At 49.6% G+C, this 24,585-nt stretch overlaps 1 protein-coding gene across 5 annotated transcripts in view; it reads left to right on the plus strand.

Annotated features, from left to right (window-relative positions):
• LOC140719492 (integrin alpha-D-like) overlaps positions 1-24,585 on the plus strand; it is an 82,557-nt gene that overhangs the window by 53,683 nt on the left and 4,289 nt on the right. For 4 of the 5 annotated variants that reach the window (XM_073034204.1, XM_073034202.1, XM_073034206.1 and 1 more), the window contains exons 9-26: positions 653-806; positions 4,716-4,863; positions 5,513-5,586; positions 10,759-10,885; positions 11,749-11,894; positions 12,175-12,315; positions 13,849-14,052; positions 14,649-14,779; positions 15,106-15,263; positions 16,650-16,801; positions 17,688-17,825; positions 18,157-18,230; positions 18,572-18,710; positions 19,399-19,500; positions 19,982-20,061; positions 22,772-22,855; positions 23,295-23,367; positions 23,914-24,024. In XM_073034204.1, the coding sequence (XP_072890305.1) occupies positions 653-806; positions 4,716-4,863; positions 5,513-5,586; positions 10,759-10,885; positions 11,749-11,894; positions 12,175-12,315; positions 13,849-14,052; positions 14,649-14,779; positions 15,106-15,263; positions 16,650-16,801; positions 17,688-17,825; positions 18,157-18,230; positions 18,572-18,710; positions 19,399-19,500; positions 19,982-20,061; positions 22,772-22,855; positions 23,295-23,367; positions 23,914-24,024 (2,236 nt within the window). Of the gene's footprint in view, positions 1-652; positions 807-4,715; positions 4,864-5,512; positions 5,587-10,758; positions 10,886-11,748; positions 11,895-12,174; positions 12,316-13,848; positions 14,053-14,648; positions 14,780-15,105; positions 15,264-16,640; positions 16,802-17,687; positions 17,826-18,156; positions 18,231-18,571; positions 18,711-19,398; positions 19,501-19,981; positions 20,062-22,771; positions 22,856-23,294; positions 23,368-23,913; positions 24,025-24,585 lie in introns of all 5 variants that reach the window. The other variant, XM_073034207.1, reaches the window with a different exon arrangement.

Raw genomic sequence — 24,585 nt, forward strand, 5'->3', positions numbered from 1 at the left:
TCTGTGTCTGACCCCGGGAGTGTGTGATGGGACGATGTGGAGGGAGTTTCACTCTGTGTCTGACCCTGGGTGTGAGCGATGGTAGATTCACTCTGTGTCTGACCCCGGGAGTGTGCGATGGGACGGTGTGGAGGGAGCTTCACTCTGTGTCTGACCCCGGGAGTGTATGATGGGACGGTGTGGAGGGAGATTCACTCTGTGTCTGACCCCGGGAGTGTATGATGGGACGGTGTGGAGGGAGATTCACTCTGTGTCTGACCCCGGGAGTGTGTGATGGGACGGTGTGGAGGGAGATTCACTCTGTGTCTGACCCCGGGAGTGTGTGATGGGACGGTGTGGAGGAATGCTATCCAGCATTCTGAGAGTGATTCAATACCTCCCTCTCCCAACCACAAAAAAAATATATTTTTTTTCTTTTCCTGGAGCACTGTGATGCCACTGGAAAGTAGAAGGCGGCGTTTGTTTAAATTATGAGAGGAGCTTCTGAGGGTGTGTGTGTGAGAGAGAGGGGAGGGGAGAGAGACAGAGTGAGAGGAAGTGATGGGGAAAGGGAAAACGTATGATGCATACCCACTGGAATCAAGCGATGGGAAAGAATGGCCTTTCCTCCTCCTATCTCTAATGTGACACTCCCCCCTCCTGTGTTGCGCAGATCTTCTGTGTTTACGGAGAAGGATGGGGCAAGAAAAGGGGCAGCGAAGCTCCTGATTGTGATCACGGATGGAGAGACCACACCGGGAGACCTCAATCTGTTGCAGGTCGTCCAGAAGGCTAAGGACAAACAGATCACTCGCTGTGCAATTGGGGTATGTGCCTCCGCTGTATGTACGTGGGTGGGATGGGTATGGGACGGAGGTGAAGATTCGTGTGGCACAGACATGGTGCCTCCATGTGGAAGGGGGATTCTCAGTGTGGGAGGTAGAGAGAGATCGGTGAGGGACAAAGAGGATATCTACGTGAGGGAAGGCGCGGGAATCTCTAATGTAAATATACCCAAAGATTTGGTCTTCGCAGCCTTTGTCGCAACGAATCCTGCGAACTGGCGGAAGAAATTAGTTGTCGTTGGCCCTAAAAGGCCCTCCTTCACTCTGAGGCTGTACCTTCGGAGCTGATATTCTCACAGTAATGAAAACATCCTCTCTGTGTCCGCTTTATCCAGGCCATTAAGTATGTGGGAGGATTCAATGAGATTCCCTCCCTGCCGTGAAAATCGATTTCTCCTTCCGGTGAACAAATTCCCCTTCCCTTCCTCTATTCCCCACTCCCAACTTTCACTTCTTCTCACCTGCCTATCACTTCCCCCGGGTCCCTTCCTCTTTCCATTTCTCCTATGGTCCACTCTCCTCTCCTATCAGATTCTTTCTTCTCCAGCCCTGGACTTCCCCCACCCACCTGGCTTCACCTACCACGTTACCGCCAGCCTTTTTCCCCTCCCCTGCCCCACCTTTTTAATTCAGTCATCTTCACCCTTCCATCTCAGTTCTGAAGGACCGAAATGTCGACTGTTTATCCTTCTCCATAGATGCAGCCTGACTGCTGAGCTCCTCCCGCATTTGTGTGTTATGTGCATTTTCATTAATCCTACTCGCCAAGACTATCTCGTGTTCCTTTCTAGCTGTCTCAAGTCTCTTCTTAACTTTCTTTCTGGCTACCTTTTAACTCTCCGGAGCCTTGTCTGTTATGTGCTTCCTAAACCTTCAGTGACCTCAAGTGCTGCGAGGTAATGTTACAGCTCTATAAAACTGGTCTGGCCACGCTTGGAGTGCTGTGTGCATTTGTGGTCGCCCCATTATAGGAAAGATGTGAAAACTTTGGAGAGGGTGCAGAGCAGATTTACCAGGATGTTGCCTGGTAACAAGTCTTAAGGGGATTGATTGGGCAAAGTTCTAGATTCAAGTTTAGTTATCACATGTACATCAAAACATACAACGAAGTACGTCCCTCGCGATTACCTAGCCGACATATCTGAGGATGTGCCGGGGCAGTTCGCAAATGTCGCTATACATTCCGGCGTGAATATAGCATGCTCACAATACTTGGTAGAACAACACAGAGCACACAGACACACACCTGTTCGTCCATCGTCGTCGATGAAGGATGATGGTGTCGAGACTAGGGCTTAATTTGGATTTAAGTGAGGGACACACACACACACACACACACCCACACACACACACACACACCAACAACATCAACACCCAAACAGCAAAACACGCTCCATTCTTTCTTACCCACGCACATACACAACCCTGTAACCCCAGACCCCAGTCCGTATACTTCGACATTGACCCTCCAGCTTCAGAGTCGAACGCCAATGCGTAGATATTAGGCTTTCGATACCCCAGCGAACCCACAGACATTCACAGGCCCGGTACTCCGACCTACGGGCCTCTACTACCAGACTTCCAATTCGATGGCCTCGATCGTCGCCATTGAAACAGGACCGCCGATCACCGTACGCAGGTGTCGAACTCCGGTCTCATCGATTCCCGAACCCATTTGGCTCCAGCAGCACTGGACTTCATTTCTCCAGCGGCATGGAACTCGCACTCCGTAGCCCGCCGGCAATTCGCTGCTGGGGGGACCACCGACTTTCGTCCACGCTGGTCTGTCAGCCCAACACCTGGTTAAACATTCCGTCTCTGCACGGGGATATCCCATGTCTGCGTTGCGTCGGCGTTCTTCAAACGTGTAGCGGAGATTAAGGAACCAAAACTCCGGCAACACCTCTAATTCCTCTCATACCCCCACGTAACTGTCCCCAGAATCCTAACATGATCCTTAACCCAAAAACCTCCCCAAAAATCCCCAGAACCACAGAACAAAAACACGAAAGAACAATTACATGTCAGCGGCGACCACAACAGAGCATCTGGAGCAAAAGCCACGTATTTTCTCGTTGGGGAGAAGGAAGACGAGAGGTGACTTGATACAGATGTATAAGATGATAAGAGTGGATAGATAGAGTGGACAGCCGATACCCTTTCCCCCGGGGGGCATAATTTAAAGGTGCTTTATAGAATGTATAGGGGATGTCAGAGGTAAGTTTTTTACACAGGGCGTGGTAAGTGCATGGAACGCCCTGCCGTTGCTGGTGGTCGAGACAGATACATTGGTGACATTTAAGAGACTCTTCGATAGGCACGGATGAAAGGAAGATTGAGTGAAGGGTTACCTTTATCCTGAAGTAGCTTAAAAGTTCGGCACAACGCATACAGTACTAGGCTGTTCAGTTCCATGTGCTGTGCTTTCCTCATCTCACCCGACCATCTCAATGGAACAAACATCCAAATTCCACGAAAATACTCCTTAAACAACCTCCACATTTCCGTTGTTCATTGCCTTGACAGCATCTGCTCCCAATTGACACTCACAAGTTCCTGACTGATTTGTCCTCCCCCAGTTAAATATTTTCACATGCCGTCTGTTCTTATCCTTGTAAATGCCATGGCGTTGTGGTCACTGACTCCAAAATGTCACCTGACCTGATTAATTGCCTAGTAACAGATCACAGTATAGTCCGTACTCGAGTCGGCCTGTTTACATATTGTGTCAAGCATCTTTCCTGGATTCATCTACAAATTCCATCTCGTCTAATCCTCTTGCCCTATAGAGGTGTTAATCAATATTAGGGAAGATGAAGTCACCCATTACTATAACCCTGTTATTTTTCATCTTTCCCAACACAAATTCTGCAGATGCTACAAAATTGAGCAACACATACAAACTGCTGGGGGAACTCAACAGATTAGGCAGCATCTATTGAGGGGGATTAAGAGATGAATTTTCATGAAGATTTGAAAGGAATGGGCGGGTCAGAATAAGAGAGTGGGGGAGGGGCAGTACAAGTTGGCATGCGTCGTGTATGGATATAGGGAGGGGAGGTGCCACACGAAGCTGGCAGATGATCGGTGGAAGAGATAAAGGGAAGAAGAAGTCTGATAGAGGACAGTTGACTTTGGGAGAAATGGAAGGAGGAAGGGCGCCAGCGGGAGGTAATGGACAGATGAGGAGAAGAGAGGGGGTGAAAGGATAACCAGCCGCAGTAATGAACAACAAAGGAAAGGATGAAGGGGGAGAAATTAGTGGAAGTTAGAGAAATTGATGTTCATACCTTCAGGTTAGAGGCTACTCAGACGGAATCTGAGATGTTCCTTCTCTGACGTGAGCTTGGCTAGAGGAAGCCATGCACAGGCATATCGGAATAAGAATAGGAAGTCGAATTGAAATGGTTTGCCACCGGGAGATCCTGCCTTTTGTGGCATCCGTAGCGGTGGCATTGGATGACCACGAGAGACTCGCAGGTGTAGTGTCGCCTCACCTGGAATGACTATTTGGAGCCCTGAATGGTGGTGAGAAAGGAGGTGTAGGGGCACGACACTCCTGCCGGGGTAAGTGCCAGGCAAAGATAAGTGGGGAAGGAAGGGTGATCCCTATGAAATATGAAGGACGGCGGAGGGAAAGCTATGCTTAGTTGTAGGATCACGTTGAAGATGCTGGACTCTTCTCCCATCATACCAAACAGATAGAGATCCCTATGTTCTTACTTACCACCTCTGGAGCCTCAGTATTCAGCACAGCATTCTCCAGTAGATAATCCCGCCATGATATCCTTCCTTTCTGGAACTGTGACACTATCCCTGATTAGTATTGCCATTCCTCTCCCCTATGAAACTGACACTGTGAGCTGGTTTCTAATTCTGTTCTGTTCACAGGTTGGAAAGAGTTTCCAGGAGGGCAGCAGGGGTCTGAATGAGCTGAAAATCATCGCCTCGTCCCCCGATTATCTGATCAAGGTGCAAAACTACGATGAGCTACAGTCTGTCTTCCAGGATCTCAAGTCCAAAATCTACAAGATTGAGGGTGAGGAATCTAAAGTAGGATGTGGCTTCACACGGGACACCGGGGTCCCCCTCGCTCCCACCAACTTCGTCCAACTCCACTTTTTCCGCCCCTTTCCGCGTTTTCCTTGCTGCCGCCTTCTATCCATTCCTCACCAACAGTCCCTCACCCACCTCCACCCTTCCCGGCACTTCCGTCTCTCTCTTACTGCTCACCACCCTCTCCCTGCCCGCTCGTTCCCTCTCCCCTTCACCCTTTGTCCCTCTCCCTCTCTCCTCCCTCCTCTTCCTATTGTCCTCGCTCATCTTCCATTCACTCTCCGCTCCCTCTCCTCTCCATAAACCCCAAACCCTCCCCCTCTACTCCCATCCTCCCACTTCCTTTATCAATCTCCATCTTTTTCTCTCTCCCTGCCCTCCCTTCCGTTTATCCTTCCCTCCAACTCTATTCCATCCCATACCCCCATCCCGTGAATCTTTCCCTCCTCAAACAGTGGATTCTCCTCTCATATTCCTCCTGTCCCTCTCACCTACCTGCGTCCTACCAATTTGTGAACCCTTGTGTTTTCTCACTTCCCTACTTCATCTCCTCCCCTACCGTTTACCCTCAACTACCCAGTCCCGCTTCCACTCCCACTCCATGTCCCCATCACATTTTTTGTCTTCCACAGGAACGCAATCCTCCAGTGAGAGCTCCTTCGAGATGGAGATGTCCCAGCAGGGATTTAGCGTCCTCCTCAATGAGGTGAGAACCCTTCAGCCTCTCTGCACCTGCTGACTCCTCAGAAGAATAAAATCCGCTTCCCGGTCTTCTCATATCCATGGGGAGTATCTCTCAGAGGAGTGACTCTGATTCCTAAAACAGGGAACCCGACCCTTTCCCCATCTGAGCCAGTCCCATTGCCTGAGTTTAGCCCAAATTTCCAATCGATGTACTTGTCTCTGTCAACGGGAGGCCACTTCTCGGCGGATGAAGCCCATAGGGAAGGACGGGGTTTGAGCAGTTGCCCTCATCAGTGCTGACGGCGGGTATTTTCGAAATTCCGAGATGCATGTGATAATCGGTGTGGATTGTAGTTTATGTAGGTGTCCTTCAGTATTTCTCTGTTTCTTTCTTGATGTTGATTAGCGGGTGGGCGATATGTTACTTTTTGGTGAGGGAGGGGTTTGGTGGTTGATGGTATTGTCGCTGTTTTATTGCGTGGGAGGAGTTGGGGTGGGTTAGGGGTTTGATGTTTTCGCTGCCGTGTCAGAGTGAGAAATCTGATAGTTTTTGTGCGAGTGGGAAGGTTAGGGCGAGTTTGCAAGCATCGTTTCTTATTCTTTCTCGTGCGGGTGGGGAGCCATGTTTTTTCTGTACTTTATGGCTATGTGGAGAAAATGAATCTCAGAGTCGTATTCTGATAATAAAATGAACCTTTGAACCTTTGTCGAAAAGGCAGGGTCTCCTGATGACCACCCATTATAATTCGAATTCCTTTTCACATTCTGACATACTTGTCCATAGCTTCATCTACTGCCGCGACTGGGTCAAACTCAAGTTGGAGAAGCAACATCTCATATTCTTTCCGTGTAGCCTCCATCCTGATGGCGTGAAAATCAATTTCTCTACAGCGGTAATTCCCCCCACTTCCCTTTTCTCCTTTTCCATTCTCCAGTCTGGTCCTTCTCTCACTCCTTCTCTTCTCCTTAGTTGTCTGTCACCTCCCTCTAGTTCTGTTCTTCTGTCCCTCTATCCCATTGACCACTATTCTTTCTATCAGATCCCTTGTTTTTCCGCCTTTTACCTCTTCTAGCGATCTCTTTTCAGCTTCTTACTTCATCTTCTTTCCCCTCTCAACCACATTCCCCTCACCTATTCTCACCTATCACCCGCCAGCTTCTCTTCTTACCCCAGACACCTCCACCCACTTAGTTAGGGCTTCCTCCCCCTTCTTTCCAGTCTCCATGAAGTGTCTCGGCCCGAAACGACTTACCGTTTATTTCCCCCCAATGTAGCCGCCTGACTTGCTAAGTTCATCCTGAGTTTTGCGACTGCGGCCTTTTAAATGTTGTTAATGCAGCTGCCTGAACCACTTCCTTGGGCAGCCCATTCCATGTATGAACTACCCTCTCCATGACCAGTGAACCCCTCGAGCACCTATTAAATCCCTTCACTTTCACCTCAAGTCTATGGCCTTTGCTTCTTGATTCCCTACCCTTGTGGAAAAAGACTGTTTGCATTCACCCTCTCTATGTCTCTAACCCGAACCTTCTCTGTAAGTCAGTCACTCAAATCTCGGCAACGTCATCGTGAATCTCCTCTGGACTGTTTCTAGCTTAATGGCATGTTCCCTACAGCAGCGCGACCAAATCCAAACACAAAGTGCGGCCTCCCAAAGTGCAGCTCAAAACTGAACAACTGCAACACGATGTCTCAAATCCTGTACTCAGTGCCCTGACTGATGAAGGCCAGAGTGCGAAATGCCTTCTTCGCCGCTCTGTCGGCCCTTTCAGGGAAACATGTACATAAATCTTTCTGTTCTATGCTCAAATGCGGGAAGATCCCGTCGCCCAGAATCACATCTAGCAGCTTTCCCCAGCACTGATGTTAGACTCACCAGCCTGCAATTCCCTGTCGTGTCCTTACAGCCCTTCTTGAATAAAGCCACTATATTTGCCCTCTTCTCTCTCGCCTATGATTAACGAAGGTAATCATATGATTAACGAATGAACGAAAGTTCATTCCTGGCGTCCCGTGATTACACACTTACACAGAACAAGTCCAAAAGTCCAAAGTAACTTTATTATCAAACTAACAGTAGCATGCAAAAATTTGGGCACCCCGGTCAAAATTTCTGTTGCTGTGAATAGCTAAGTGAGTAGAAGATGAACTGATCTCCAAAAGTCCTAAAGTTAAAGATGACACATTTCTTTTCAGCATTTTAAGCAAGATTAGTGTTTTATTTTTGTTTCGTGCAATTTTAGAGTGCAAAAAAAGAAAGGAGCAGCACGCAAAATGTTGGGCACCCCAAGAGATTTGAGCTCTCAGATAACTTTTACCAAGGTCTCAGACCTTAATTAGCTTGTTAGGGCTATGGCTTGTTCATAGTCATCTTTAGGAAAGGCCAGGTGATGCAAATTTCAAAGCTTTATAAATACTTTACCCTAACTCCTCAAACAATAGACAATAGACAGTAGATGCAGGAGTAGGCCATTCGGCCCTTCTAGCCAGCACCGCCATTCACTCTGATCATGGCTGATCGTACACAATCAGTACCCCGTTCCTGCCCTCTCCCCATATCCCTTGAACCCGCTATCTATATGAGCTCTATCTAACTCTCTCTTGAATGCATCCAGAGATTTGACAACTGCCTCCTGGGGCAGAGCATTCCACATATCCACCACTCTCTGGGTGAAAAAGTTTTTCTGCATCTCTGTTCTAAATGGCCTACCCCTTATTCTTAAACTGTGGCTCTAGTTCTGGACTCGCCCATCAGCGAGATCATGCTTCCTGCCTCCAGCGTGTCCAATCCCTTAATAATCTTATATGTTTCAATCAGATCCCCTCTCATCCTTCTAAATTCCAGTGTATACAAGCCCAGTTGCTCCAGTCTTTCAACATATGACAGTTCCGCCATTCCGGGAATTAAATTCCAATGTATACAAGTGTATAATAATTCCAGTGTATAAAACCTTGTCCCAACAATCAGCAGCCATGGGCTCCTCTAAGCAGCTGTCTAGCACTCTGAAAATTAAAATAAATGATGCCCACAAAGCAGGAGAAGGCCATAAGAAGATAGCAAAGCGTTTTCTGGTAGCCATTTCCTTCGTTCGTAATGTCATTGATGTAAAGGTCAAGTTGAGGTCTGGAAGACCAAGAAAACTTTCCGAGAGAACTGCTCGTAGGATTGCTAGAATGGAAAATCAAAACCCCCGTTTGGCTGCAAAAGACCTTCAAGAAGATTTAGCAGACTCTGAAGTGGTGGTACACTGTTCTACTGTGCAGCAACACCTGCACAAATATGACCTTCATGGAAGAGTCATCAGAAGAAAACCTTTCCTGCATCCTCACCACAAAATTCAGCATCAGAAGTCTGCAAAGGAACATCTTAACAAGCCTGATCCATTTTGGAAACAAGTCCTGTGGACTGATGAAGTTAAAATAGAACTTTTTGGCCACAATGAGCAAAGGTGTATTTGGAGAAAAAAAGGTGCAGAATTTCATGAAAAGAACACCTCTCCAACTGTTAAGCACGGGGGTGGATCGATCATGCTTTGGGCTTGTGTTGCAGCCAGTGGCACGGGGAACATTTCACTGGGAGAGGGAAGAATGAATTCAATTAAATACCTTCCAGCAATTTCTGGAAGCAAACATCACACCGTCTGCAAAACAGCTGAAGATGAAAAGAAGTTGGCTTCCACAACAGGATAATGATTCTAAACACACCTCAAAATCCACAATTGACTACTTCAAGAGGCGCAAGCTGAAGGTTTTGCCATGGCCCTCACAGTCCCCCGACCTAAACATCATCAAAAATCCGTGGATAGACCTCAAAAGAGCAGTGCATGCAAGAAGGCCCAAAAATCTCACAGAACTAGAAGCTTTTTGTAAGGAAGACAGGGCGAAAATCCCTCAGCCACGGATTGAAAGACTCTTAGCTGGCTACAGAAAGCGTTTACAAGCTGTGATACTTGCCAAAGGGGGTGTTACTGACCGTGCAGGGTGCCCAAACTTTCGCTTCTGGCCTTTATCCTTTTTTTGTTATTTTGAAGCTGTAATAGATGGAGATAAAAAAAAGTAATCTTGCTTAAGATATTAAAGAAATGTGTCATCTTTAACTTTATGCCTTTTGGAAATCAGTGCATCTTTTCCTCGCTTAGCTATTCACAGAGACAGAAATTTTGACCGGGGTGTCCAAGCTTTTGCATGTCACTGTGTATGTACGTCACCAGGTACAACCCTGAGACTGATTTCTGTGAACATTCACAGTCATACAAAGAAAACCATCAAATTAATGAAAAATCGACACAAGATGGACAAACAACCGATGTGAAAAAGACAATAAACTGTGCAAATACAAAAAGAAAAACAAGAAAGCAAAACAATAGTACTGTAAATAAATAAGTATTAAACATTGAGGACATGAGAAGAAGAGTCCCTGAAAGTGAGTTCATGGGTTGTGGGAACAGTTTAATGTTGAGGTTGAGTGAAATTCAGTGAAGTTATTCCCTCTCTTCCTGAACCTGGTGGTTGTGGGACCTGAGACTCTTGTACCTCATTCCTGACGGCAAAAGAGAGAAGAGAGCCTGGTCTGGATGGTGGGGATTCTTGTTGATGTATGCGGTTTTACTTTTCACCGCTCCTTGTAGATGTGCCCAGTTGTGGCAGCTTCAGAGAGTGCAAGGAAGTAAACGTAACCACTACCATCACCCTTAGGTGTCGCCCCTTCTCTTTAAGTACCCACCGCTGAAATATTTCGCCTTCCCTTCGCCGGGGCCAGTTCCGAGTACTGGAACTCCGTCTGCTTCCAGCGCTGCGAGATCCTCGATGCCAGAGAAGATGGGAAAAGAAAGACTCACCCCACCTTCTGAAAGAGCGACCGGGGCAATAAGTGCTGGCGTCCCCTGCACATTGTAGAGGGGCGCTTATGATTGGATAAAAGAGTTTGGAGTCTGCCTCATCGGGAAAGGCGATTGGGGATAGCTGAAAAATGCTGGCATTTGTTCATCCTCTCAACGGTCGACTGGTGATGGGCTATGTACTGGCAAGATACTGACATTCTCAAGGGCAACTGGGGATGAACAATAAACGTTGGCATCCCGTCCCCTTCCCACCCTGCTGTAGTCTCCATGGGATGAATGGTAGCATTCCCGGAAACTGTCTTCCCACAAGCCATCACACCCAACGGCCCACCTCTCTCTCCTCCCTTTCCAGGACTCGGTCCTCCTGGGGGCCGTGGGGGCCTATGACTGGTCTGGAGGCCTGGTGGAGATTCGCGACGAGGTGAGGACCTTCATTAACGTCTCCAAGAGTCACCACGACATGAAGAACGCCTACCTAGGTAACCATACAGAACGACCGGGATGAGGTGGGTTGTGCAGGGGAGGTGTGAGTGGCGGGGGGGGTGGGGCAAGGGAAAAGAAGCCACGGCGGAATTATGTCGGGTTCATGGAGAGATCCAGTGATTGGACTGGAAGGAAAGGAGAGAGGAACGGGCTAGAGAGGGGAGGCACGAGGTCACATTGTCACCCCTCCGATCCTGCCCGACCCTCCCCTACACCACTCACATCGCCACCCTTCCAACCATACCCGTCTCTGCGAACCTTGCCTCCCCTACACTCCTTTCGTCTCTTTGACTCTCTCGCTCCTCTCTACGACTCTGTGCCTTTTCGTCTCCGTGGCCCTATCCCTTTCCTACTCATTTACCCGCCTCTGTCATTCCCTCCCTCGCTGCACTTTTCCCCGCCTGTAGACATCTTCCTCTCAATTCAACGGTTCAATAGTCCAATTTAATATCAGAGAATGTATACAGTATACAACCTGTAACTCTAACTCTTCACAGACATCCGTTAAACAGAAAAAAAGCAAATGAATGCCAGAAAACGTGAGAACCCTAAAGCTCCCTCTCCCCCCCCCACGCACAAGCAGCAGTAAAAGCGTCAACTTACCCTGTCCCCTCCCCCACAACCCACCATGCAAGCAATGGCAAATCCCCACAGAGACAGCTCTGACACCATCCCTCACCGTATCTGTGACCCCTTCCCTCCCTGTTTCTGTGACCACTTCCCTCTCTGTATCTGTGACCCCGTCTCTCCCTGTCTCTGCGGCCCCGTCCCTCACCATCTCTGCGACCCCATCCCTAACTGTCTCTGTGACCCCATTCCTGAAGCACTAATGTTGTTTCGGCCTCTCTACTCACTGTAGGTTACTCCGTGGAGAGGGCGGTATACGGGAACACCACCCTCTACGTGGTGGGTGCTCCCCGCTATCAGCACAAGGGAAATGTCGTCGTCTTCGGCCAGGGAGGCAAAAAGACCTGGGAACCAAAGCAACACATTAAAGGAGAACAGGTTCGGTCCTCTGAGGAGGAAGAGAGAGGGCGGGAGAGTCGGTGTGTGAGGGGAAGCAGCAAGGAAGTCATAGGAGTGTGGGACCCGACGGTGTGGAGGGATGGTCATTCTTTGTCTAACCCCGGTGAAGTGTGACCCTGCTAGTGTGTTGGGGCGGTGGGAACAAACCATCACACCATGACTGCGGGAGTGTGCAATGCAACGGCTTGGTGGGGCTGCACTCTGTCTTAGCCCGAAAGTGTTTTAGGACGGTGTGGCTCTTTGTGTCTCTCCCTCCCAGATCGGCTCCTACTTTGGCGCGGAGATCGGCGTCCTAGACCTGGATGGAGACGGTGGGACGGATCTGCTTCTGATCGGAGCTCCTCTCTACTACCAGCCTGGATACGGCGGAATGGTCAAGGTCTGCTCCCTCACTCCCGAGGTGAGGGCCAGAAAACGGCTGAGAACTAACAGCTCCTAAACAGACTCCCCTCCCCGCGTAAAGGAGGTCTTGGCACAACTTAGTTCTATATTATAGTGATGAATGTTTACTTGGAGAGGCTAGAGTGAGTCGTTATTCTCCTGAGTACACAGAAGATAAGTATAATATGTATCACATGTATATCAAAACATAGAGTGAAATGAGTCGTTTCATTCAACGACCAACACTGTCTAAAGCTTTAATGGTTCAAAGGTTCATTCTATTATCAAAGTATGTATTCAGAGTGCAACTCTGAGATTCGTCTTCTCCAATAGCCATGAAACAGAAAACCCATGACTGCCGCTGAAAGAAAAGACATCGCCCTTGCCCCCGCACAGAAAAGGAGAATGAAACAAAAACTCACAAACCCCAAACCCCAACCCCATTAACCTTCGTCTTCCGAATGTGGGAGGAAACCCGCACGTGGTCCACTATATTATAGTCTTGCTAAAAGTTATGAATAGTCTTGAGAGAGCACTGATGGAAACTTTGTCAAAATTCAATGTGCAAGTTACCTTCTAGAAACTTACAGAAGGAAATAGAATCGAAACTTGAAAACTGTGTTTTACTCTAGGGGGAGAGAATGGGAGAAAATATTTATAGAAAGATAATGAAGTGGAGCATCTAGATGGGGCAAGTAACTTACTTATTAATTTGTAGATACAGCATAGTAACAGGCCCTCTGGGCCACTGAGCCCTCTCTGGTCAATTACACCCATGTTAACATTTATCTACTAACCCCTCAGCCTTTGGAATGTGAGGGGGAACGGGAGCAGTTGGAGGAAACCCACGTGATCACACGGGGAACGTGCATACTCCTTATAGGCAGCGGCAGGAATTGAACAGTGGTCGTTGGCGCTGAAAGGCGTTATGCTAACTCGTACTCTACCGTGATGCCTACCATACAAGTTAAATACTGTAGTTATATGCCAAAGATCTGAAAAGAAAACGTTTTCTTTTTGCTGGAGGTCTGTAGTAGCCTAAACACCGCAATCAGAGCTATCTGAAAAAAATAGACAATTTCCTTGACCAGCAAAGGCTGTTACAAGGCGGAAAGTAAACTTACTGGGAGACATAAACCAATGAATTATAAACTGAGAAAATCCAAGCAGTTAAGACCCATAATTTCCAAATGTTTGATATTTTATACAAAATGTATGAATAAATCAATGATTCTTTATCGCTATCATACCTGGAATAATAGTGATCGTTCTTCTCCACTCTCTATCCTCCCTCCACTCTCCCCCACCACCCGCGAACATTCGCCCCTCCATCTTTCTCTGCTGTCTTCTCTCCCACCTCTCTCTCTTTAACCTACTCTGTTCCCCCCATTCTATTCCTTGCACTCCTTCTCTGTCCTGCACCTCACTCCCCTGCTCTTCTCTCCCCCTCTGCTCCCATGTCTCTCTTCCCCCTCTCGGTTTGTCCTATCACTTACCCCCCCCCCCCACCCCACAACTCTGTCCCCTCTGTTTCACCCCAACCAACTCGCAGGGCACTTTCGTCTGCAACGGCTCGCTGCAAGGTGAACGGGGGGGTGGACTGGGACGTTTCGGGGCCTCCATCGCAGTCCTGCGCGATCTGAACGGGGACGGATTGTCAGACGTTGCCGTGGGGGCCCCGTTGGAAGACGACCGTCACGGCAGCGTCTACATCTACCAGGGCGTCTCCGGAGGGCTGGAGGAGAACTACAGTCAGGTAAAGAGATAGGGGGACCGGGGGCTTCTCCTCTGATCATGAGCCAACACAGTTTCTCCCTACAATGATTCCCTCCCTGCACATACTCCCTCTATCTCTCACTCCTTATCTCTTCCTTCCCCCACCCCCTTCCCTACCTTTCCACCCCTTCCTCTCTATTTTTTCTAATAGGCGGAATGGGGGTGGCCTGGGAGATTAATGGGGTTGGGGAGGGTAAAGGGGCTGGGCTAGGGTAAATAGAGTCAGGGAAGATATATGGCTTTGGCGACGAAAGCTAATGAGTTGGGAGAAGGGTTAATGGGATCGGAGAGAGGCTAACGGAGTCGGGAAGGTTAATGGGGTCAGTGGGGGTTAATGGTTTTGTGGGAGGATTAACAGGGCTGGACAGGTGGGAGTTAATGCGGGGGGGGGGGGGGGGTAATAGTTAAAGAGTCAGGAGCGGTGACCGTTGCTGGGATTATCTCCGTGGCCAGGATGGTAAACCCTCCCAAGGTGATGGCATTGCCAGGATTGTTACAGTTGCTGGGGCGATTGCCGTTTCCAGGATGGTAACAGTTACCTGGAGCGTTAACTGACTGACTCCTCTCTCCCCACAGCGAATCACTGGCCGCCAATTCTCCCCGTCCCTGATGTTCTTCGGACAATCAGTGCAGGGGTCTATGGACATGACGGGTGATAGACTGACAGACGTCGTGGTCAGTGCGGCTGGGAACTTCGTCCTCCTCCGGTGAGACCCGTCTCCACCGAGTCTCGTCCCATGACCACCGACCCCAATAATGTCCAGCCGCCTGCGACCTCTGGTCCCAATACTGCCCACCCTTAATACCACAATCGGTAACCTCTGATTCTCCATAGCCCTTCTCCCTTAGGCCTCTGAGTCCACAACAGCGCTGTACACTGCCTGCAATCCGATGCGACTTCAGACTTCACCATAGTCTGACCCCGCACTTCTCCATCTCAACCTTAACGCCCGATTCCTACTGCTCCCTCTCTTCCGTATCTCGGCATGGGGTAGCAATAACGGAGAGACCGATTGTCCTTCCTTGTGTGCAGTTCCAGGCCGGTGTTGGGGGTAGACGTGGAAGTGTTCTTCCAGCCGCGGGAGCTGGGTCTGCAGAGTTACCGGTGTCCGTGGTCCGATTCCAAGATGCGGCTTGTGAGCAACGTCAGTATCTGCTTTAATCTGTCAGTGAAGGGTCATGCTCATCCAGGTAATTCCTCCCTCACTGCTGCCTCAGAACAACATATGTTTACATCGCATCAAGCGTGTGTCAGATCTGGTCGCCTCATTGTAGAAAGGGTGTGAAAACTTTAAAGCGGGTGCCGAAGAGATTTACCGGAATATTGTCTGGATTAGAGAATCGAAATTGTTTAATGTATTTTCCAGTACACAGTTGTAAAGGAGAACGACATAATTGTTACTCCGGATCCGATGCAATACAAAAACGCAATAACTATAGATACATACTTATGTAGATAACTATAGATACACCTTGCCCTACTGCCCTGTTTATTATTTATTGTAATGCCTGCACTGTTTTTGTGCACTTTATGCAGTCCTGTGTAGGTCTGTAGTCGGGTGTAGCTTTCTCTGTGTTTTTTTTTTATTACGTAGTTCAGTCTAGTTTTTGTACTGTGTCATGTAACACCATGGTCCTGAAAAACGTAGTCTCATTTTCACTATGCACTGTACCAGCGGTTATGGTCGAAATGACAATAAAAGTTGACTTGACTCGACTTGACTTGATAAGATGGCTGATATAGATAGATTGGTCGTATGTAAAGAGTCGCTAAGCACAGGGGCATCTATACATAACGTTACTCTGACAGGAAGTGATAAAGTAATGGTGACGGGGAGTTGTGTGGGTTGGTGGGTAACTGTGTTTGTCAGCCTTATTTCTTTGGGGAAAGTAACTGATTTTGAGTCTAGGGGTCCTGGCGTGGATGCTACGTAGTCTCCTCTCTGAAGTTAGTGGGACAAACAGTCCATTAGGAGGGTGGCTGGGATCTTTCATGACATTGCTGGCTCCTTTCCGGTACCTTTCTGTATGGCCTTGTTGAGGGATAGGCTGCGAGTGCCACTGATGCGTTGAACAGTTTTGACTACCAGTTGGAGAGCCTTCTACCGTTGCCGCTGTTTTTTCCTGGCGCAGTCAGTGATCCCTTTAATGCCCAGCCCCGCACGCCGGGGGTTATCGGACAGGCGATTATGAATATTTTTGTGCGTAGACTTGGCCCTCTTGGTGCCTGAGATGAGTCTTGTTTTTTCTGGGTTCTGTCACCGGACCTGAAGGAGACGGGTCTGATGAGGAAACGTCAAGCGAGCCAGGGCTTTACTCTGTGAAGCGAAGGTACTTATTACACGGTGGTGGGTGTGTGGAATTCGCTGCCGGATTGGGGGGTGTTTCAGAGGCATATTCACTAGCGATATCTAAGACACTTTTTGATAAGGTCGTGTTTCAAGGAAAAGTGGATGGACTGTAGATGGGAAGCGTTTGATTGATCTTGGAGTAGGTTACAATGTCGGCACAACAGAGTGGGCCGAATCATACTGTTCTATCGTTTGTGTTAACTCTTCCCACTTCTACCGCCTCCAGATGCGTTGAGTGTGAACTTGACTTACCAGCTGGACCTGGACAGGAATCGTCCCTCTCCCAGGGCTCAGCTGGAGACAAGCAAACACCCTTTCACCCGCTCCCTCAACCTGTCCGGAGACAGCACGTGCGTCCAGCACAACATTTGGTTGCTGGTGAGTGTTACCACCCGTTAACACTACTCCTCAAAATATGGCCTCTGTGGTCCGAATTACTCTGTCTTCCCGAGGGGAATTTGGTCAAACCCTTGTAGTGCGTGTCCTACCGTTACACATTGACGTATACCCTCCTATACTGAGGTCTCTCTGTTCCTCGACACTCCTCACTATTCCGTCTTCCTCAGTGGCGTCCCGGGAACGCTGGGCACCGAGATGCTGATAACAGGAGTGTGTGGGATTCCTGGAATGCTGGCAGTGGTAGGATACAGGGAATAGGAAGTTATTGAAATCTAAGACATCTGTCGATGGTTAGATACCGGGAATTCTGGTGGTCGAATATCCCTATCAGGGTGCTGGGATCCCGGGAACGAGAGGTTGTGCGATCCCGGGAGTGCCGGGCGATGTAATTCCTGGAGCATCAGGCAATGGAACCCGAGGAACACTTTGCTGGAAATGAGGGCGGTGGGATCCCAGGAACATCAGGCAGTGGTAATATCCAGGAACTCCAGGTGCAGGGATCCCGGCAATTCTAGTACATGGACCCTGGTAATTACAGGGGCTAGAACCACAGGAATTCTGCAATAGTCTTCTGGAAATGATTGCGCTGGAATTATAGGAATTATGTAATGGGACGCCGAAACGTAGGCTCTGTGATCCCGAAAATTCTGTAACTGGATCATGGGAATGTCATGGGATGGATCCTGAGAAACGAGCTGTGGGATGCCGGGGCGCCAGATGGTGGAATCATAGGAATTCTGACAGTGAAATCCCGGGAATTCTGAGAATGGGGATCTTGGTAATGTCGGCAGAGACTGGAGCGTGTGGAATCAGGTCCAACTCTGTCTCCCACTGATTGGCCTCCTCTCCCGCGCTCAATCCCCAGGCCTGCGTCGAGGACTCGCTAACCCCCCTGGAGCTCGATGTCAACTTCTCAGTGATACCCTACCCGCAGTCGGAAGGAGTGGTGGAGCATCTCCTTCCCGTCCTGAGCCACCGCTGTCACACCTTCCTCAAACATCAGGTAAGGTGTGGCGAGGGGGGAAGAGGAAGATGGCATTCGCCGGGGAAGTGAGTAGGATGCAGAGGGGTGTTGGAGAGAGGAGCGGGGAGGGAAGAGGGTAGAGAGAGGATGAGGAAGGGGAGAGCGGGGAGAGGATAAAGGGGAGGGAGGGAGAGACGAGAGAGGATATAAGAGGAAGTAGCGGAGGGAAGAACGCGAAGGGGATAGGGGAGGGAGGAGAGTGGTGGACAGTGCTGAGGGAACGGGGAAGGAGGGAAGGGAGGGAAGTCTCTCTGAGGGGTGCGGAGGAGTTTCCTGATCAGACACTCATCCTCTGCCATTTACTCTTCAGCTCCGTATGGAGAGAAACTGTGGGGAGGACGATGAATGTACAGATTACCTTTTTCTCAATGCGCAGTACAGCGGGTAAGAAAGATGCAAGAGAGGGAAGAGTGCTTCTCCTGTCCCTGTCCCTTTCCCATCCCAATCCCTTCCCCATTTGAATCGCCTCACACCGACTTTCTCCCACACACAACACCCCACACACACGAGTCCCCACACACATCGACCCCCCCCCCCTCCACAATGACTTCCCCACCAAACCCACTTCCCCAAAGTGTCTCCTTTCCCCACACTGACATCGTCGTACCAATTCAACCCTCCTCCACGCACTGATTCTGCCTCTCTTCAAGACCCCACCCCCTCCTAGACTGTCCTATCCCTCTTGCCACCACCATACTAATTCTCTATCCCTTTCTCACTGTCAGAGGGACCCTCGTACTGGGACGGGACAACATTCTGGACCTAAAGCTGTGGCTGGAGAACCGGGGCGAAGATTCCTACAACACCTCCCTCCGCATCTGGCACCCACCGGGCCTCCAGCAACGCCGCATTTCTAGCACCAAGGTGAGGGGAAACTGAAGGAGTGAGCGAGGGATTCCCCGAAACACAGCTGGCGCTCCATCATTCCTCTGACCTTCCTGCGGATTTCCTTCGTTCCTCGCCGGCTCACACATGCACTCCCAAGGAGTTCCCTCGTTCCTCTCTGTCCTCCCACCTTGCGCTCTCATTCCTTTCTGACAGTTCACCAAAGCTTTCTCATTTCTCTCTCTCTCTCTCTTACCTGGAACTCCTACTCCTCTCTAATCTCCTGCGGAACTCCTTAATTCCCCTCCGCCTCCTACTCGCAGCGTTCCTTTACTCCTCCCCGTCCTTCCCACGGGACTTCCGCATTTACCTCTGTCCCTCTCCCCGAGCTCCTTCATCATTCTCCACCCTCCCACGGAACCACATTCCTCTCTGCCTCAATCACCTGCGGTTCGCCTCCCTTCTCAACGCTGTTCCCTCATCGCCGACCCCTTCCTCGCCCTCCTTCTTCACTGCTTCCTTCCCATTTGCCTCCAGACTCAACCTCGGCTCCCTAAGAAAGTTATCCGTCCTCAACCGACCTTGCTCCTCCCACTTAGAGGAAGCACTCTGTCTCCCCCCACAGGTATTTCTATTCGCCCCTCGCTCTCCCTCGTCGTCCCACTCCTCTTCACCCATCCCTCCTCGAGTTCACCTCAACCCACACACTCTCCACCTCTTTTCCCAGGACAGTAGGGTGGAGTGCAGCTCCAGTCCGGATCCAGACCGGGTCGATCGCGGGATGGTAGTTTGTTACATCAGTCACCCCATCTTCAGGCAGCACCAAGAGGTAAGACACCAGTATCAGGTTACACCCTCGAAAATCCCCTCTCTCCTCCCTTCCTCCCCTTGTCTGAATCTCACCCCCTTCTTCCTCCCGATCTGACTTTCATCTCCTCCGTGTCAGCCCCCAGGTCTGACCCACCTCTTACCCCTCCCGGTCTCATCCTCCCCTCCTTCATCTGCTTCCCCACCCTTCCCAGTCTGACTGATCCCCCGCCCACTCCTCCCTCCCTCCCCACTGATTCTCTTCTTCTTCCTCCTCCTGGCCCGGTTTCTCCCACAACCCCACCCCATCTGCTTTTCTTCCAGCTCGCTCCCTCTCTCCCTCACTCCTCTCCACCCGCAATCTCAATCTATCCACTGTTATAAAACCATGGAGTCGTTCCCTACAACGATGAGACCCACCTCCTCCTTCACCCCTCCAGTCTCACCCGTTTCACCTCCAGGCAGGCGGCTGCACTCAGATCCACCTCTCCATTCCTTTCCAGATGGACCTGAGTCTGAGCTTCCATATTCAGGGGCCACCGGACTGGGGAGACGAGGCGAAGATAGAGGTGGAAGCCCTCAGGTACTTGCCCACCCGTCGTTAATTCTGCGTTTAACCTTCCACCCCCACCTCCAACAGCACCACCTCTTCTCATTGGAAGAGATGCGTAGAGGAGACAGAACATACACAGTGCCTATAAAAAGTATTCACCCCCCCCCCCCCGGAAATTTTCATATTTTATTGTTTTACAACATTGCATCACAGTGGATTTAATTTGACTTTTTTGACACTAATCAACAGAAAAGGGCTCTTCCGTGTCAATGTGAGAACAGATCTCTACAAAGTGATCTAAATTAAGTATAAATATAAAACACAAAATCATTGATTGCATAAGTGTTCAAATCTTTTAATATGACACACCGAATCATCACTAGTGCAGCCAGTCGGTTTTAGAAGCTAAATGGAGAATGTTTTTGGAGATCTGTGTGCAGTCAAGGTGGTTCAACTGATTGAAGTGAAAACACACCTGTATCTGGAAGGTCCGACTGCTGGTGAGTCAGTATCCTGGCAAAAATGACGCCACCAAGACAAAAGAAAACTCCAAGCAGCTCAGCTCCACAAAAAGATTATTAAAAACCAGAAGTCAGGAGATGGATACAAGAATATTTCCAAGTCACTGAATATCCCTCGGAGTACAATCAAGTCAATCATCAACAAATGGAAAGAATATGGCGCAGCTGTAAATCTACCCAGAGCAGCCATCCTCAAAAACTGAGTGACTGTGCAAGAAGGGGACTAGTGAGGGAGGCCACCAAGAGACCTATGACAGCTCTGGAGCAGTTACAAGCTTCAGTGGCTGAGTTGGGAGAGCCTGCGCATACAACAACTGTTGCCCGGGTGATTCAGCAGTCACAGCTTTATGGGAGAGTGGCAAAGAGAAAAACTGACATGAAATCTCGGCTGGAGTATCCCGGAAGCTGCATGGGAGACTCGGAAGTCAGCTGGAAGAAGGTTCTATGTTCTGATAAAATCAAAATTGAGCTTTGGCGTAAGCCAAACACTTCACATCATCAAAAACACACCACCCCTATTGTGAAGCATGGTGGTGGCTGCATTGTGCTGTGGGGGTGTTTCACTGCAGCAGGCTCTGGAAGGCTTGTGAAGGTAGAGGGTGAAATGAATGCAGCAAAATACAAGGAAATCCTGGAGGAAAACCTGATGCAGTCTGCAAGAGAACTGCGACTTGGGAGAAGATTTGTTTTCCAGCAAGACAATGACCCCAAGTATAAAGCCAAAGCTACACAGGAATGGCTTAGAAACAACAAATTTAATGTCCTGGAGTGGCCAAGTCAGAGTCCTGACCTTAATCCAATTGAGAATTTGTGAATGGACATGAAAGGGGCTGTTCACTCATGATCCCCATGCAATCTGACAAGGTTTGTACAGTTTTGTAAAGAAGAATGGGGGAAAATATCAGCGAGTGTCCAGCAAAGCTGATAGAGACCTATCCACACAGCCTCAAGGTTGTGATTTCTGCCAAAGGTGAATCTACTAAATACTGACTTGAAGGGGGTGAATACTTGCGCAATCAATTATTTTGTGTTTTAGATTTGTAATTAATTTAGGCCATTTTGTAGAGATCTGCTTACACTTTGACCTGAAGAGTCTTTTTCCGTTGATCAGTGTCAAAAAGCCAAATTGAATTCACTCTGTTGTAAAACAATAAAACATGAAAACTTCCATGGGTGGGGGTGGGGGGAATACTTTTTACAGGCAGTGTAACATATAGCACTGCAGCACAGTACAGGTACCGTACTTCGGGCCATCATGTTGGTTTAACCAAGATCAATCCAATGCTTTCTTCCCACACAGCCCTCCAGTTTTCTATCGTCCATGTGCATAGTCTTTTAAATACCCCTAATGTGTCTGTTTCTGCCAGCACCCCGCAAGTGCGTTACCTCACCACTCCTTGTGTAAGAAACTCTACCTCTGACACCCTACCCTCACCATACTTCCCTCCAATCACCTTAAAACACCCCTTGTGTCTGACATTTCCGTCCTGGGGGAAGAAGAGCTGACTTTTCATTGTACATGTGACAAAGGAAAGGAAAGGTATGTCGCATCCGGAATTTTCCAGTTAGCGGGTGATTTCCTTCCACGCCGCTCTGACGTATTGAGGAATCGTGTACGAGGCAAGTTATAGCAGTGGTCTGCCATTGCCTTCTGCCGGGTGAGTTTTTAATTAAAGAGATGCGCTGCTCTTAACCCAGCACGGATGGAGAGCATACAAGGGTGCCGGCTGGATTCGAACTCGGGAGTTCTCGCTCCGAAGGGCAGAGTTGATGCCACTATGCCACCAGCCAACAATAATAAAACAATTTACCGATAATCACCTCTGCTCCCCTTCACCCAAATCGGACAGAAGATAGTGAAGCCTGAAAACACATACCCCCAGGCTAAAGGACAGCTTGTATCTCGCTGTTACAAGACTATTCAATGGTCCCGTAGTACGATAAGGTGGAATCTTGACCTCACAATCTTCCTCGTAATGATCCTGCACTTCATTGTCTGCCTGTACTGCACTTTCTCTGAAACTGTAACTGTATTTTGTTGTTTTTCCACGTTCTACTTCAATTCACTGTAATGATCTGACATGTACGCAGGACCACTGTACCTCGATACATTTCATCATAATAAACCATTCCAATTACAAAACTTAGATGCATGTGGCGACAATAAACCAACTTTAAAATTCCAATTCCGCTCTTACATTTCCCAATTCACCCTCCAGCTCCAACACAGACAGGATTACTAACGAGACCACCCGCAACATAACGATACCCGTTCAGTATGCCGTCGAGGTCGTGGTGACCAGGTGAGCATCCGGAGGTCTCACCAGTGCCTCGCCCCCCACCCGCGTGAGGAGGGGACTGAGGGGTGGGTGAGATCGGGAGAATAGAGGGGACAGGAGGAATGGGGAGAGGGCAGGAAACTGAGTGGAGGGGGAGATTGAGGATACAGGGGAAGAGACGGGGAGATGGAAAGGGAAGAAATGAGCAGAGGAGTAGAAGGGAGTGGACTCGGGAGGGGGAGAAGGGACGGGACATTGGAGGACAAAGAGGGGAGAGGACAGGGGATTGGACAGAGAGGGGAAATGGTATGGGATGGAGGCGAGCAGGGTGAAGGTGACTCAGGATGGGGATGGACAGAGGAGAAGGCCATACAGAAGGGGAACAGGAATGGGGAGACGGGACTGAGAAGAAAGTCGAGGGTCTGTCAATGTGCGGACTGACTGTAAATTTGTTTCCTCGCAGTCTCAGCACCACACGCTACATACGGTTCACAGGGGATGACCAGCAGCAGAAGGACGTGACTCACACCTACAAGGTAGTACCTCAGTGAGCAATCTCCCCCTCCTCTTACCCTTCCCTCTCCTTCCCATCCCTCTCTCCTCAACTTCTCTCCAGCCCGTCCGTCCTCCCTTTATACCCTCTCCGTTTCTACCCTCTAATCACCTGCCCCTTCAACCTTCCACCTCACCCCTCAATTCCACACTCCCTCCACCCACCACATTACCTGCGCAGCCGCCAATTCCAAACCACCACCATCCTCCACCTTCTCCCACCCCTCCCACCCTACCCTTCTCACACTTCTCTAGCTCTAGGCTCCATTCACCTCCCCACGCACCACCCTTTACCAATTTCGCCCTCCCCCTCCCTCTCTCCTCCCTTCCACCTCCAGACCGATAGATGCGAGGTCCTGTCGAGACCGCGGACGATGGATGATCGGGAAGGAATGGGGCCCCGGCGGGATTGCGGACAACTGGAGCAAACGGGAAGGGGCGGTGTCCCGACGGAAGCGCAGACGATGGGACTGATTGGGAAAGGGCGGTGTCCTGCCGAAAGTTTCTCACGCTTCTCTCTTTTCTCCCAGGTGGAAAATCTGGGCCCCTACCCTGTCCCGCTCATACTGAACTTCACCTTCACCCCGAAGATCGGGAACTTTGTTTCATGGAGTGCGCGGGTTGATCACAAATACATTGAGGTGAGTCTCGGTCACTAAACTTGGAGTGCGGTCTCTTTACCCCATACCCAAGGATGATGTGAACGCAGGTGGGGGGTCTCCAGTGAGTTCCAGGGATCTGGGCTGTTCAGACAGCCAATTATCCCAGTAACAGAGGGATCTGATCGAGCCTCACGGGGATCCGGGTGGGAGGAAGAGAAAGGTGGGATGAGAGAGAGAAAGAGAGGAGGGAGACAAAGAGGGCAAGTGTAGGACGGGGGAGGAATAAGAGGGAAATCCAGGTGGAAAAGGTAGGGCGATAGAAGAGGAGGAACGAAGTGAGAGAGAGAGGGTGGAGAAATGGACCAGAGAGGAGTAGAGAGAAGGGGGAGGAGAGGACATGGGGGGCCGTGGGATTGAAGGAGAGGAGAGGGCGAGGAGCAGGAAAATAGAGAGAGGAGAGAATGAGTAGATGGGAGAAGGCACGTAAACGGGAGGAGAACGAGTAGAGGGGAGGAGGAGGGGAGAGTAGAGATGGGGAAGGGAGAGTGGAGGCAGAGAGTGGAAGAGAGGAGTGTGAGAATGGGGACGGCGAATGAGTGG

This window comes from Hemitrygon akajei, chromosome 31 (genome assembly GCF_048418815.1).
Source record: "Hemitrygon akajei chromosome 31, sHemAka1.3, whole genome shotgun sequence".
Lineage (NCBI taxonomy): Eukaryota > Metazoa > Chordata > Chondrichthyes > Myliobatiformes > Dasyatidae > Hemitrygon > Hemitrygon akajei.